The sequence below is a fragment of the Hakea prostrata genome, chromosome 5 (genome assembly GCF_041222555.1).
Source record: "Hakea prostrata isolate BN-2017 chromosome 5, UWA_Hpros_2, whole genome shotgun sequence".
NCBI classification, from domain to species: Eukaryota; Viridiplantae; Streptophyta; class Magnoliopsida; order Proteales; family Proteaceae; genus Hakea; species Hakea prostrata.
The window spans coordinates 46828149-46844743 of NC_142604.1; the positions used below are offsets into that span (position 1 = coordinate 46828149).

The 16595-nt window shown below is 38.3% G+C and overlaps 1 protein-coding gene across 1 annotated transcript in view; it reads right to left on the reverse strand.

Moving 5' to 3' along the window:
- LOC149016177 (kinesin-like protein KIN-14B) overlaps positions 1-16595 on the reverse strand; it is a 100990-nt gene that overhangs the window by 33316 nt on the left and 51079 nt on the right. Inside the window, exons 13-16 of the mRNA XM_089157296.1 lie at positions 12884-13060; positions 8803-8874; positions 7453-7508; positions 7130-7343 (exon numbers count right to left, since the gene is read on the reverse strand). Of these exons, the coding sequence (XP_089013422.1) occupies positions 7130-7343; positions 7453-7508; positions 8803-8874; positions 12884-13060 (519 nt within the window). The remainder of the gene's footprint in view (positions 1-7129; positions 7344-7452; positions 7509-8802; positions 8875-12883; positions 13061-16595) is intronic.

A 16595-nucleotide genomic window follows, 5' to 3' on the forward strand; every position in this document is an offset into this window, starting at 1 on the left:
TTGGTGTTCAGCTCTTGTACATCCCACATTTGGCTTGAGCAGATTTTGCCCTGGTGGACTCCAAATTCAGATCCCTTGACCAAATTTGGAACATCTGCAAAAATGTCTGTTCCAAGCTCTTTATGCTCCCAAACCAACATCCTGTAGACTCCCCAAAAAACATTCATATTATTGCTACCAGGGGCTTAGATTTATCTCCGCTCACCCAGAGCTGATTTAATCCCCCCCCCTTTCTCCTTTTGGGTATTAAAATTTGTATTCATCCAAAAAAGATTCTGTCACACCCTATAGGAAATTTGATCCAAACCCCAGCCGCATCCATCAATCTTAAATCCTAGAACCCTACTATTATCTTACTTGAAACCTGGAAACTCAACCCTAATGGTGGTCAATTCAATTCCATTGTGCATCCACCACCAAAACTAAACCAAACATTCACCATTAGACCCCCTCACACTCACTTGACAGTTGACACAACTCTATCATCAATCTCAGGTCCTATAAAACCCGAATCTTAACCAAAACCGTTATTTGACCTAGCTGAACCTACACATTCATAGAAGATCCTGGAATTTAGCTTCTAGTTGGTCTCCTACAAACCTAGAACTACTTCAAGTGGTATCAGAATTCTGAAAGAACAAAGTAGCCCTATGCTAGCAGCAGTTACCAACTAATTTTCTGCAATGATAGAAATGTTTCAAAAGTTCTCTGCTGAATGAAAGGCTGTAGCATAGGAGTAGGAGCTATTTCTACGAAACAAAGAAATATCAAGAATAGGTTGCAGTAAGTCGGGCAATGTAAAGTTACTACAGTCAAAGACAACAACATACCCACTGAGGATGACAGGTACCAAGTTCAATCTCATGTTCAACATTCTAACGGAAGACAAAGAGAAGGCAAGAATTTTCATACAACTCCAGAATCTCGAATTAGCTTTGAAACTGTGGCAATTCTTGTTAATCCTGAATTCCTGATAATGGTTATTAATCCAGAGTTCCTGATAATGGTTATTAATCCAGAGTTCCTGATAATGGTGACCATCGATGATGCAATGGTAAACACAGAAAGTCAAGCTCAAATTGAAGGAACAGGACAGAGACATGATCCCCAGTACTCTATGACTGACTGGCTACATTTGACCGTTTTTTATTAGAATGATTTGCATGAGGATAAAAAGATGAACCCACTAAGCTAGGGGTCCTGCCTGTGAATGGTGGAGAACTTTTGCAAGCATGAAGGCATTGCAATTGCTAATTGGAAGGGATGAAAGAAGATTTGAGTGATTTTTTTTTTCCATGGACATTCAAAGCTCAATTAAATTGGCTTCAACAACATTACCACCAAAAGGCCTTCAAAGTTCAAAGCTGTTGGATTCTATTAGGAGTCTAATAAGAGTTAGTATAGGAGTTAAATTAGAGTTTGCATTCATGTAAACTTCTATTCCTTGTAATAGTCTACTTTCCACTTAATTATAAATAGAGGGCTTGAGATCATGGATCAATAAGCCATTATACTACAATCGTTTATTTCAACATGGTATCAAAGCCTAAGATCGATTAGGGAAGAAAAGAAGAAAAAAAAGGAGAGAGAAGAAAAGAAAAAATATATCGCTTGCTGTTCTTCAAACCCATCGTTTTTTTTGGCAGTCTTCAAACCTATCGCAAACCCATTGCTGCTCTTCAAACCCATCGCTGGCAGTTCCAACTTTTTACTGCCAGTTCTTCAGTTCCGCTGCACTACTGTGAGTTCGATTAGAAAAGAAGAAGAGCAAACCTGGTTTCGATCGATCTCTGCACCATCGAACCATCAAGGAAAGAAGAAGAGCAGAAGAACACCACCATCTCCATCGCAGTCCTGGTTTCGATCGATTTCTGCACAGTAGAACAATCGCTCGCAGGTGGTGACATCATAACGGAAAAGCCCTCGACTCATGCGTTCCTCCCACTGTCCCAATAGCAGAGTATCAAGGAACGATATTTCAGATTTCTATTCGTCCTCCTCAGAGGAGCACACCGCCACAGCTTTGCCTCTTGTCGAATCCACAGCATCTCTATTGAAAGAATAAAGAGGAATCTTTGATCCAGGGACGCAGCACTTGCCGAGGCAATGGCCTCATGCTTGGCTGGGGAAAGCAAAAGAGGAGAGAGAAGAGAATATCAAGTGAGGAGTTTAAGGATGCATGCCTAGATGACCTTCCAGAGCTAGGAGAGCAGGCTTTAATCCAGAGGAGCCAGGAGAGTATGGATGTGACCCTGACCCAGAGTCCGCACAGATGAGGAGGGCGATGATGATGAGTACGGAGTAGGCGAGGGTTGATGACATGAGGCAGCAGAAGGCTATGGGTTGCGATCCTCTAGAGAACCAGCAAGTATGAGAGACACACGCAACTCCCAAGTCCCTATAAGGAGGAGTCAGAGTGTGAGGGAGGAAATTTTTATCCCACATGCCCCCAAAGAGGGGTCGAGCTTCATCAGCACATCCTACAGATCCAGATCTTAAGATTCTTCATAATGATCCGACCCTATTTAGGAGGTATGAATACAAGCACAGACAGTTGAAGCACTTGTGAGGGAGTGTGAAAGAGAAAGTAAGGATGGCTTTCTCCAATGGACTATGTGCCATAATATTTTCAGCACATACAGCCAAAGGGACCTACTATAGGGATATGATTGCGGAAATAGGAAGGGCTGAGAGTGGTGTACAGGGGCTCACCCCACATGAGATAAATAATGTCTATAGGCCTAAGCATATAGAGGACTTGAATAAGTACATTAATGGATTAAAGCCCATATGGGTTTATTATGGAGTGACTGTGATGACTGATGGTTGGACTGGTCCCACTAGACGATCCATCATCAATTTCATGTTGAATTGTGATGGGAGGACAGTGTGCCTCAAGTTAGTAGATGCATCTAGTAAGAAGAATGATGCAAATACATTTACAAATTATTGAAGCAAGTGGTGAAGGAGGTCGTAGTAGAGAATATGATCCAAATTGTGACTGGTAATGGCTCCAACTACAAGAAAGTCGGGTTGAAGATGCAGGGGAACCCCAAGTTTCAAAACATGCTTGTAATTCTAGTAATAATTTTCATTTTTAAATACATATATTACATATTTAAATTACATATACACTTTATGACTTTGTATTGATACCTTGATGGACAGATATAAGCTCTTTTGGACTCTATGTGCTGCTCACTGCATTGACCTAATGCTAAAGGACATAGGGAAGGTCAACCTTGTGAAGAAGACCGTGGAGCAAGCCTGACAAGTTAGCACCTTCATCCACACATATGCACTAACGATGATTACAGACAAGTGTCAGAGTGACTTAGTGAAGTGAGGCCAAGCATAACCAGATTTGCCATCAATTGAATAGCATTGTAGAGCTTTGAGAGTAGGAAGATAGGCCTAAGACCTACTCTACCACACATATGGGTTACAGTAGATAGGATAAAACAGCAAATTACTCAAGTCTACCCACAGGACAATAAGAAAATCCTTGACATCATCCAAAATAGATGGGAGTCTATGTTGCAACATCCACTACATAAGCTAGTGAGTTAAGTCTAGGAATCAATATAATTTTCATTATATTATTAGTTTATCACACTATTAAGTATTGACTATTCCCTCTTATTTTTTGTTTTTTCTTACACAACATACTATCTAAATCCCAAGTACCACTACAAAGACAATCTTGGGATTAGGCAAGATTTGATAGATGCTGTCCAAACTGTAGTTGAGAGGTTAGAACCAGATCCAGCTAAACAAGAAATCATCCTTATAGAGTTTAGATGGTGATTTGATATTCACAATTCATAGTTTAATACTAAGTTATTAAGTATTGACCTACTTTTTTTTTCCCTTTATATATTAGATAAAGGCACTTAGGGATGCCACTAGGAGCTTCGGTCGTTCCGTGGCCATGTTAGGACGGGAATCTGCCCCTGGGGGTAAGTTAATTCATTATATATTTAATTAGTTATATTCTATCTTTAAGTTAGTTACTTAAGTATTGAATATTGAAATACTTGGAGTCTACATTTGTTGCCGTTGAATGGTGGTTGCAATTTGGCCGTGAGTCACCCCACTTGAGTACGATTGCGGCAAAATGCTCTCCCAAACATGAAATACCACTGGTTTTAAGCAAAATTGGCGCACATTCAGCCTCATCCACTCAAAAGAGGCACAATCGATTGGGCGTCAAGCGTCTAGAGGACCTAGTCTACCTACACTATGATATGAGACTAAAGGAGGATCATATTACACAAGAGATGAACAGAGAGAGTAACACGATCGAGTTCCTACATATTTGAGATGGATGAAGATGATAACCCAGTAGTTGATTGGATCAGGGACAGTGGAGAGCCCTTGCTGGAAGAGGAGGGAGGTCATCCCAATAGACATATTGCAAAGAATATGGGGGCTGATGTGGCGGACTTCATGGCCCAAGAGGGGAGTACACATGCAATGCCCGCCCGCCGTTCGTGCCACACCGTAGTGCATCCACACAGAGTGAGGATTTGATTGTCTGGTCCAACACCAAGGATGATGCGACTCAGGCACCCTCAACGGTGACCACAATGATGATAAAGGAGGGGGGGAGAAAGGTGTTGGACCTCATGATCAAGATTCAGCTAATTCTGGGGACAGACCACCAGCAGTATGTGAGATTAGGGAGGGGGAGGACGACCACTGAGATTACAAGCGAGAGTCAGGTCACCCAAGCAACACAGGATTCAGACCTTATTAGAGCTACATCTAAAGGCAAAAATGTTTCGTCGACATATTCAAGGGGAAAGGGAGACAACATAGATATGGCACAAAAGACTCGCCATCATGTGGATCTTCCCATTCGGCTGATGCAAAGAGCTTAGTGGGATCTATAAGATCGATGGGCATAGATGATTCCAAAGACTCCACCTACAGAAGATCCAAATGGCATAGGCTTGCAGAGTCCTCATATGATACTGTTGTGGAAAGTATTGGTTTTATTGGGTCAACTTATAGATCTTATGGTTATAGACCGAATGGTGTCCCTCCTAGCTATCAGACTCAGAGTCAGCCACCAGCAGAGCCTTATGGTAATGAAGCTCATAGAGCTTATGGTGTCCCTCCCACTGTCAACTATCAGAGTCAGCCACTAGAACCTTACTATCATTATGGAGTTTATGGTGTCCCTGCCTTGCCGATGACCAGGGTGTTTCTTCATTTGTTGAGCAGATCATCCACTCTATACCACAACCACCACCAGCACTTCCATATGCAATTGAGCCAGTTCCTTATCCAAAGATTCCCAACTTCCCACCATCAGGACATCTTAGGCATGTGGATGAGGCCACATACAGAGCAGTAGTTGCCGACTACATTGAAAACTATATGGAACAAACATTATGGAAAGTGTATTGTCATTTGTATGGGGTGCAGAGGGAAGAGAAGACTTGTACTTGGTAATATTTTCGGTTCTTCTCATTTATCCTATATACTTGAATGTTACATTTTCAATGGTTTTTTTGGTAAACTAGTACTTCCATTATGTGTTTATTATGCTTGAAATAGGAAGTATGCAAGAAACCATAACATTTTGAGTTCACATGAGGCTCGAAACTGAAGTACGAAACTTCAATAAAAAAAATCATATGTTTCGACCGAAATTTTGGTCGAAACTTGAAAATTCCGGCCTTTTCTTGGGTCAAAAATTCAAGTTTCAACCAAAATTTGTTCGTTGGTCGACGACACTATGAATATATATTGGTTCAAGGTTCAAGCATATAAAGTTTGTTATGCCATCATGGTTCTCTGAAGAGAACGCTCTTGAATTGAAGACTTGTTCATAATGTTACGACATCAAAAGAATGTAGTATAGGTATGGTCAAAGATACTACTTGAATCTTGTTTTCCCTTCGTCACTGCAGAATTTGAAGACGAATTTTCAACATGTGAGGAGTTGATGCAAACTCATCACCGAAATAAACATGTTTTATTAGGAATAATCTAGTTTTGGGTTCTATACATGTAGGGCCTTTGACCCTGTAGGTTTTCTATCTAACAGATCACTTTTTATGGACCTTATGTATGGGCAAAAGTTGCATACGGGATTAGTTGTTTTAGTTCCATACTTAATTTTATTTCAGTGCTTAATTTTATTTCAGTGTCTTGTTCTTAAATTCAACCGGTTCAACCAACAGTTCATTTTAAGTGACTTTTGTTGTTGTCTCTTAAATGTCTAGTACAGCTAGATTAGGATTCTGTTCGGAATCTATTCCAGTGAATTAAAGTTGCCTAAGTTTAAATATTAGGTTAGGCCTCTCCTTGTCAGTGTAGAATTTCTCTTTTAGTCTATTTACAAGGTTGTAAAGGGGAGAAATATTGGTCACAAATTTGATTAATGGGAAAAAATAATAAGAAAAAAAAGGCTTCTGTTGCTCTTCCTCTTCTTCATTAAGAAGTTTTGTTCACATTTTGATGAATGAATTATTGCATTTTCCATTTTGACGTAGCATCTTGTTTCAGCTTGGCTAAAATTTACGAAATTTCGCCAAACTTAACTTCCTCAAATGGCAAACTTTGATGGACCATGTGATATCTCCAACCACCACCAACCCCCCCCCCCTTTTTCAAAGACCACATCTCAGATCAAACATGGGGCAAGAATGCCTTAAAAGTGAATTTAAAGTTTCAGAAAGTAACCAAAAAATGAGTTTGATTCCAAACAGAAAAATAGCATTCTTATAACATTATGGAACTCTAAACTCACTCTTTAACCACTTCATTTGCTCATGCAATAAAATTTGACTATTGGGACATGTATGTGGTTGTTTGTTACATCAACCCACTTAAGCCATCGAAACCTTCAACATTGCAAGTAGTCAACAGACATACACAAGCAGAAGTCAATATTTAGTTCTTCCAAACAAATTGAACATAACAAATAGATATACAGGTATATCACCTTAGAAGAGATGAGTTTAAATCAAATTCTAACAAAGTAAATCTACTTTTAGATGCAAAGAAGGCATTCACAGTTTTTAAGTTATACCACTGAGACATAAGTGTCTCTTCTTTAACCACACAAAAGAAATGCTTGAGACTCTGCCCAAGAGAAATTTATAGAAAATGATACCAGCATTAAGAGCTTGTTTGCACCATCAGCAACAGTTGCATGGCTCTCATATTGTTCAGGATAAAAATCCATCAGTGCAGAGGTAAGATATTCTCCAGCTGGCGTAGTCTTTACTTTCTCATTGCCTGATTTAACCAGCGCAACTGTGCCATCAGTCTTATATGTGGCTGATGGCAATGGAACATCTAGAGAATGTCTGTTTCTGTTATCACTCCTGCCAAGATATCACAAACACAGTCCAAGAAGCAACCAACACAGAAAACGATGAGGAAGAAGTTCCAAAACAGTAACAACCATCGATGCCAACGAAAAAAAGGGTGTACCTTCCCAGATCCTGAATCTGATGATCCAACAATTCTCTGGAGGAAGGACTTGAAACCTTGAGAAAATCCAGTAAAAAAAAAAATTAACACCATTTGATTAGCATGGGATCCATGCAGATTGCAGGTGATTCCATAAAACATGAAGAGAGGTGCCAATTACTAAAAACTGAAACCTCAAGAACAAAATACCAAGGAATCAAAAAAGTACATCCATAAAAGGACCACTTCCCGAGAAAGAATGCATCTCATAATCATTAAGCTGAAGAATAGAACATCTTCTCCCTACTTCATACAGTAGTTGATGGAATTCTCTTTTTATCTTTTTCAGTGCATGCAGTTATAAACCAAGGGTAGCAAGTCAGCAAGAAAGAAGGAGATGGCTGAGGGAAGATGAAGATGTTGGTAGAAAGTTGAGGAAGAGAGTATACACTTATCTCCCCCATGTTAAATTACCAAGCAAAACAGATATCATTAACCCAAGCCAATATAAGATAGTCAAGGGTGGCAAAAACTAAAAAATAATAAAATAAAATAAAAGCAATATTACAACATAACACCCATGTACCTAAATCACTATTATTACATTTCCTTATAACACTCCCTCTCACATTAGAGGATTAAGGCCATAGCATCAAAAGTGTCATACATCCCCACTCGCAAAGAAGGGTATTCAACTGATTAGGAATAAGCCCATCGGTATAGATGTCAACCACCTGGTCACCAGTCCTCACAAAAGGGGTACTTATGTGGCATGAGTCAATTTTCTCTTTGATGAAGTATCTGCTAACCTGAATATGCTTGGGTCCTGTCATGTTAGACAGGGTGGTGGGCTGTACTTATACTAAACTTATCATTACAATAAAGTCATAACTCATACGTGCCTCAGTGTGAAACCTCAAATCTTGGACTAGTCTTCTTAGCCATAGGAGTTCACAGACTCAATTGTGACATAGCCTTGAACTATGACTCTGCACTAAATCGGGCCACAATATGCTGTTTTCTCCTCCTCCACGTGACCAAGTTACCACCTGCAACTGTACAATACCTTGTTGTAGACCATCCATCGGAAATTGAACAAGTTCGACTGGCATTAGTGTAGTTCTCTATCCCTAAGTGGTTGCACTTGGCATGTATTAGTCTTTTCCCTGGGTGGATTTTATGTATTGGAGAACTGAATTGAACACTTCTGGTAACAACTACCCCTAGCAACCGATTGACACATAAAAACAATCTTCTCTCAAAATGTGAGGATAAAAGGAGCAGAATGGCGTGAACCATCTTCCAAGAAATATAAGAAAATACCAGTAAAATGCAAAAAGACTGCACAGTGTGATCAGAAATGTCACAAACCTGGGGTGATCCCACAAATTTAGCTTTCTCTGTTAATCTAACAAATAGCTTCTCATTTTCCTCATGCAACTTCTGTTAAAGAAAAAGAAATCTGTCAATTAATGAATTAAGGTTGACGGAATCAGGAAGCAGATTAAACAGATAACATAGAGTGTTCATGTGGTTCAGAACAAACATAGAAATGAAGGATGACAAACAGACATTAGGAAGTATATATACTTATATGGATACAAGTACATATGAGGAGAGATATGCTGCTGAACAGGACAACAGCGACTATGAGAAGAGCCTTTACTAACTTTGTACACAGAAGTGAGTTAACAACAGTTAGCAAATTAAGCGAAGTACACATGATGGGATATCCCAACCCTACAAAGATTAGGTATGTTTAATATGAAAGAAAGCTTATGAAAAACTTCAGAAGCATTGATAAGGCAACCACCCAAAAAATTATCTTAGATCAATCCTAGACAGGGAGGGGGGGGCAATCCATACGAGTGTAACTATATTTTTCTGGCACTGCCATATGTAAAAGAACTCGTATATTCACATAGCAGTGGAAAATGGTGCTTCACAAATAAATAGATCGCCTGGATTTGTTCATGATACACTTATCTAGAAAGAAAGAAGAAAAAAAAGAGGTAGGGGTGTAAACTTAGTTTATCATTGATTTTTAATTAGCAAAGGGAAAAAAGGGAATATGACATCATTCAGAAACAATGCAAGCGCAAAACCTAGAGGCAGAGACCAAAACATTTCAAACAACATGGAGAGACATGGAACAAATAGAGTAGAAAAGATGTACGGAATGAATCAAAGACTTTGTTATTAAGGGTAATTCACGGGACCTGCATCTAGCATATTTGGATAGAGTGCAATTACTCAGATGTGCTAACCACCCCCCCCCCAAAAAAAAGAAAAAAAAAGAAAGCAATTTCCTTAGATGGACTACCAAATCAAGATCCTCCAACTAGATTTAGAAGGCCATCTGGAATGATGTTAGCACTAAGCTCTCTTTCTTGCCTTAAGCCTCTTGTACATACCCCAAGAAACAGGCACATTGTTGTTACATGGGATCTTGATAGTTCCTTGTTGCTTTCTTCTAGGCATTCTTAGCTTGGCTCCCCCCCCCCCCCCAAAAAAAAAAAAACCCTTCCTTTCCCCCTTGTATCTTTTTTATTTTCCTCTGTGGTGTTTATAATACATTTTAATTCACCCAAAAAAGGGTAATTCACTGGAAGAAAATTAAGAAATAAAGGAGATATGAATGAAAAGCATTATGTGAAAGAAGAGAATGGTAAATTTATGGAAAAGAAAGGAAGCCATTCTCTAGCCTTCTGATATACAAACTCATACCAACTGGAAAACCCTACACGAATGGAGTAAGATTCTTAATGTTGGAAAAGAAGCCATGGTCAAGCTGTCGATGGTTCCACGTCAGGATATATGCCATTAGAAGTATGCTTCTTATGGGAAATTCACTTTAAAATCAGCATGAGTACATATAAGAGAGCACTCTTCAAAAGTTGGGCGAGGTTTGACGGAATCTCCCGGACAGTCTTTTTTTTATTGGGATTTATTGATGGGAAGAACCCTTATAGAAAATCGAATGAAAAGCAAAGGCATACAGATGGCCTCATGGAGTGTTCTGTGTGACTGCCACAGTGTTGAAGAAAATGATTGCCACTTGTTTATCCTTTATCCATATGTAACCAAGGTATGGAGAGCGCTTACAACAATGTTTGGTGTAGGCTGTGTGGTCAACTGACTTTAGTTGAGCTGCATAATTGGTGAAGGAATAAGGATCGATTGCATCCTTTGGGTCCAGCGTGGAACAACAGCTGGGAACTGTAAAATGGAAACTACAGCTAGGAACCTATAGTTTGATGGAGCAAAGTATAAACCAAAGGGATCTGCTGTTGGTAAGAGATCTTGGTCTCACAGTGAAGACTACACCATATAGAAGACCAAATGAGATTCACTGGGTACGCCTCCAAGTAAGATGGTATTAGCTGAATGTTGGAGGGAGCTCCATCGGTAATCCTGGCTCATCTCAGGCAGGGGGTGTATTTTGCAACGAAAATGATCAAGCGATTGGCTGTTTAGACGGTCCATTGGGATTACAACAAACTTTGTGGCAGAGTTGAACCTTTGTGGTGGGACTGGAAAGGACCAGAGACATGAAGCTACAGAAAGTTAGGGTTCAATGGGACTCAGCTATATCTCATTCAGCAGAGGAAGAGGAGGCACCATGGTTTATCATTCAGAGGTGGTGGGGCTTGCAATTCCATTGCTTTCGTGAAGCAAATCAAGTAGTGGACTTCCTGGCTACATCAGCAGCTAAGGAACAATCTTCTTCAGATGGGTTTTCCTGGCCAGGAACAATTTTGAATGACATGGAAATGGATGCATCAGGCTGCCCCAGATACAGGTTTGGTTGAGCTCGTGACACCTGAAAGGGGCTGGACATAGGTCAGGCTTTTGGATTCTTTGTTTCCAAAGCCGGTTGCCTGGTTGTAACATTCTTCTCTTTTTCTTTCTTAACATAATTTACCTTCTAGCAAGAAAAAGCCATGGTGAACCTGAGGGACTGTGGTTTATTTAGACTGGTCCTGAGAAGTAGGGGTTGGAATGGTACATTGTCACAAATGCCTTTGTAGTTCAGGATCTTCTTTAGGTCTTTATTTGAGTCCTCTGCATTGTCTTGATTTTTGTGCTACAATGGTTTTTCCTTTTGCCAATTGTAGGCTTTTGTATCTTGATCTCATTATCTTTCTTTAATATGTATATTCTGGCCATCAAAAAGAAAGGAGGGGAACAAGTCATTAAATCTTAAGACGGCATGGACCCAAGGCAGGACAGAATTCAAGTAGTCTTTGATAATGCTTCTTGAGGGAGATGAAGACAAATTTTCCAAGACATACCAGAAATGAAGGATTTTGGGACAAAGAATTTAATGAGATACGGATCTCTCTGGTTGCCAAAGAAGCAGAAGAAATGACTCCAAAGAGGTAGCTCAGCCAGCAAGAACAAACAATTCATAATCAACAGTGTTAAGTTGGTATCATTTATACTGTCACTTATGATAGTAGATATGGAAGTTGGTGTCATTTATGACAGTAGATATGAAAGTTGGTGTCATTTATACCGTCACTTATGACAGTAGATGTCTTTCCTCATCCTCTACTCATATAGATCGAAACCTCAGCCCCACCTGGCCCTAGTAAGTAAGCCATTGACCTTAGACTCCTAAATTCCCTCAACAAACTCCTAAATTTTAGGAGTTGTCCAGAAACCCCCAAATTGCAATCAGTCCAAGCATTTACTTCATCAAGCTTAATCCTAAACCCAAATCTCAAATAGAAACCCTTCCCCCCCCCCCCCCTCCTTTTTCCCGTCCCCATAAAAAGAAAAAGAAAATCTCTCCAAATAAGGCCTACATTGCTGTTCACAAATAATCAGGTTTGGTTCTGTTTTAGAGGATCCTGGTGTGTTACTGCCTTGCTTGGACTGCCCCAATAAAGACCTGCATTAAAGTCTAAAGACCCTCTTAAGGGTGAGGGCTAAATATTCTCCCATATCCAAGAAGATGGATTTTAACACCTACATATGTAGATATGCACAACAGCAACTATAACTCAGCCTTATCCCAACTCTACATCTATAATGATAAACTTCAACTTTGAATGGGACATGTTAATCATTAGAATGACAGCCACCTGACAACTCAAAATGTTCTTCAAGTAGCAGGTAAGTATTTAAGGAGATGGTTATGGATCACGCCCAATGGAGCTAAAACTGGTGGCAAACTGCAAAGTCAGCAGGACAGGGAAAAATTAAACTCATCCTCGCTCAACAGAGGAAGCGTGCTAGAATCAAGTTCATAATTGTACAAACTTAGGCAGGCATATCGTAACAGTATAACAGTATATCACTTCCGCATCATACCAATCAAGAATGCCACAAAAAAGAAAGGAGAGGGCATTTTACCCAAAAAATGTAAAGAAAAAACAGGGTACACAGTGAAATACTAATAAGTTGTCACTTATGAAACTGACAGGGTCAAGGATGTACAATACACCTCAATAAGTGCATCCCGCTTTGACAACTCCTCCTCAAGTTTCTGGGTAACTACCAAAGATTCCATGATGTCCCCTGCTGATTTCATACTAGAGACACCATCTGAAGATCTACTCTCTGAAGCAATCATTGCAGAATGATGGACTTCATTCAGTTGTTCAGTGCTCTTTACCTTGGCCTATACTAACAGATTAGAAACATGAAAAACCAAATTATTTCACCAATGAATAAATAAGGTGAAAAAGAATTCTACATCACGCCTGATATCCAAGTATATTCAATGAAAGTTCCTTCAGCAAAACATTTAAGCTAATTTTGTAAGTAAATATCAGATCTGTGAGGAAAGCAGAAATTACTCATAAAACCTGAAATGTTCTGAGTACCAACATCAAATCTAACCTAGGGCAATTTTTTAAGTAAAACAATCATTAAAAGGATAAGTATTGCTATCAGAACCACCAACAACATCAACCTCCAAAGAACATGGACACTGTTCAACGTAAACATATATTTGATACTGTCAATGGAGGGGGGCAATCAACCAATAGGTAATGGATTTTGATACGTAAATTCCAAATCGTCCAACTTTTTACCTGTTTCTACACAGATCTTGTCCCAAGCCAGAAAATCCATCAAGGCAGCTTCCCTAGGATACTACAGAAAGATTTCCCAAATGCAAGTATAATATCTAGATTACTATTTCTACATGGCAGGAGACAAAGTTCTGAATAATCAAGACATCAGAGGCAATTATAATCTTTAATACCATACCATACCCTTAGCCTCTTCCTTCCTAATGCTTGACAAAACATAAATAAATCTGATACTTAAAAGAAAAAAAATTGGCTCTATAGTTTTTTTTTTGCGCTAGCATGAACAATGATTATGGTAGGGCACCTTGGCAGTCACCTAGTTGTTTAGACACTGAAACTTAGGGCTAATTAGGTCTGAGACTTATCTATGACCAACAACGATATACAGGAACCTAAAAGGCTATATCAGAAAGCAGTCTAAGAAATCAGGCATACAAAAACGAAATAAATCAGCATACCAATTATTAGAATATGAATCTAAGAGAGGATTTAATAAATAAAAAAATTAAAAAAAAAAACAACAACAAACAAACAAAAAAAAACAAGAGTGACCGATTTATCATATTCCAGAACAAAGAAGAGTAGTGGAGTGCTGATTTTCTGGATTAATTGGGGCTAATACATCCTTGATCTTAAGTACCGCCTGCCTTCTCTGAGACTTGCATTTGATATTGTTGTTGCTGCAATGCCTGTGAGTTGCGGTTCTTGTTGACTACCGCCTATTTTGCATTATCTTGCCGTCTGATGTTTATTCAACATGAAGATTATTTACTCTAGTTTCTGATGATTAATGCAATTCAGCTGATACCACTACCTAGATGAGGTTTTCTCAGTGCTTATTAACTGCCACTGCTGCTTATGCTCAAGATTTATGCAGTTTTTATTATCTTTTTTTCTATTCCAAGCTGGAACGCAGCTTGAGGGGAGGTGTATTTGAAAGCATCAATTAAGGAGTTCATCGCACTAGTCACGTGAACACCATTGTGAACAGGATTCCCTGGTACCATTCATTTGAACAGTAACTCATGAATAGCAATTCTATTATTTACACTAATATCATTATTCCATTTTTAGTAGTTTCTAAATATATAATGTAGGCTTTTAAAAGGGTTACTTCCACTACTTGCAACTGCCCTACAGGTAATACTTCATTTAAAAATGAATCGTGAGCAGACCAGCTGCTAACAAGATGTGCCTCTCTTGCAGCCCCTTCCTCCTCTGTGTTATCTCTGGTTTATTAAGTGCTACATTGTAGCAGGGGCTACAATACCAAGTAGAGAATAAAAATGTAAGAGAATGATTTTACTTGGTTAGAACACCAGAGTCCACCTTTATATATAGATAGGAGAAGGAATTACACCTAGGGGTGCAAGGTAAACATGAGTAACAATCCCTATCCCAATATGTGCACAATGTACTTTTCAGTTCCTGTTCAACAGATTCAGGAACCATAAAAAGTGCTCATTTTAGTAAGGAACAAGAGGGAGTTCCACTCAGCTCAGCAGTTGACTCGCAGCAAAAGGTAATACTGCCAATCAGGACCAAGGATATAACTATTATTCTTTTCCCCCACCTGTTCTTATTTTTACCCCTTACTTTGCCAGCAATTTCCTTAGTCACTATCACTGCAAAACCAAAATCACACCTTTTGCATTGCTTCATCTTTGTCATCCTGGTTTTCTTTAAAAAAAATATTTTCTTTTCTTTTTTTTTTTAATTTAATTTAAGGTATTTGATGAGCACATTTATGTGCAAAATCTTAGGGCATAAAGCATGCATTTTACACACTTAGACTGGAGCTACCTTAGGTTTTATGTTGTTTTTGCAGATCTTAAGATTTTTCAGGATTTTAGTATTTTGGAGTTATGGGTATGAAACATGCAATTTTACACGTCAAGAGGTCCATTCAAACTCTCAAGTGCGAAAAGAGCCTGATTTAGAGCCTAATGGACTAGAGATGCGATTATGGGCCAACTCCAAAAATATCTTAGAAATAAATAAGCCAATTTTGATCTACGATTAAGATTAGTTACGATTTTTATTTTATTGTAATTGAAAAATGTATGGGGCCCATAAGTAGTCAAAGATTAGGATTTTCTATTTTTTTCCATAGATTTTCTAGAAGATTTTATTTTATTAAATTTTATTTATTTCCCTAGTTATTTTTCTCTCTCCCCACTTTCTATTTCTTTCACTTTATTATTTTTTCTTCCTTAATAACCCACATTACTTTTCTTTAAAAAAATTTATTTCCTTCCTCTCCACTTTCTTCTTCATGTCCAGCTCAAAAAAAATTTATTTTTTTATTTTTTTTCTTTTCTTTTACTCATTCTCTCTCTTTATATTCCTTAGATTTTCCAACGAAATTAGGTTTTTCTTTACTTGTTTTTTTTTTCTTCCTTTTCCTATTTCACTCTTTATTATTATTATTTTTTTTTTTATTTCCTTATTTGTAAATCATTCACCATCTCTTATAAATACCCCCTCTTCTCTTAGACTTAGGACACTTCCTTTCTCTTTAGTTTTTTTAGGCCATTTACACTTCCTTTCTCTTTAGCTTCTTTAGGTTTTCTCTAATTCTTTGATGCTTTGTGGGTTCTCATTTTTAGATTTAATGTTTAGGTTCAATTTTTCTATGTAATGCAATGAATATTCAAGTTACTTGGTTTTTTTTATGCAAGTGTAATTTTTTTCTTTTGATCAATGCAATTTCAATTTCAATTTCAATTTTGAGTTCAAACTTCAAGTTTCAAGTTACAATTTTCAATAAGATCTTTGCGTCTAGCAATTGCAGATTTGGATCATTCCAGATCTAGATGTTAGGGTAGGTTGAGATTCGAATTGATCATTCAAGGTTTTTTTTCTATTATTCAAGATTCGAGGATGCAAGAAAGTAGCCTTCGTCAATAATTTTATCTCCCCCCTTCATTCTTGCTTCTGTCTACCCCTCCATATTTTTAACTTAGGATTTACTTTTCGGTATTTATTTATTGTTTTCTTTTTCCCCTTGGGTCCTTAATCAAAGATGCTTACAGTTGTGCCTCTCTTTGGTTAAGGTTTCCCTTTCCCACATATTGTTTTGTTATTTGTTCTATAATTTACTTTATGCATTTTCTTTTT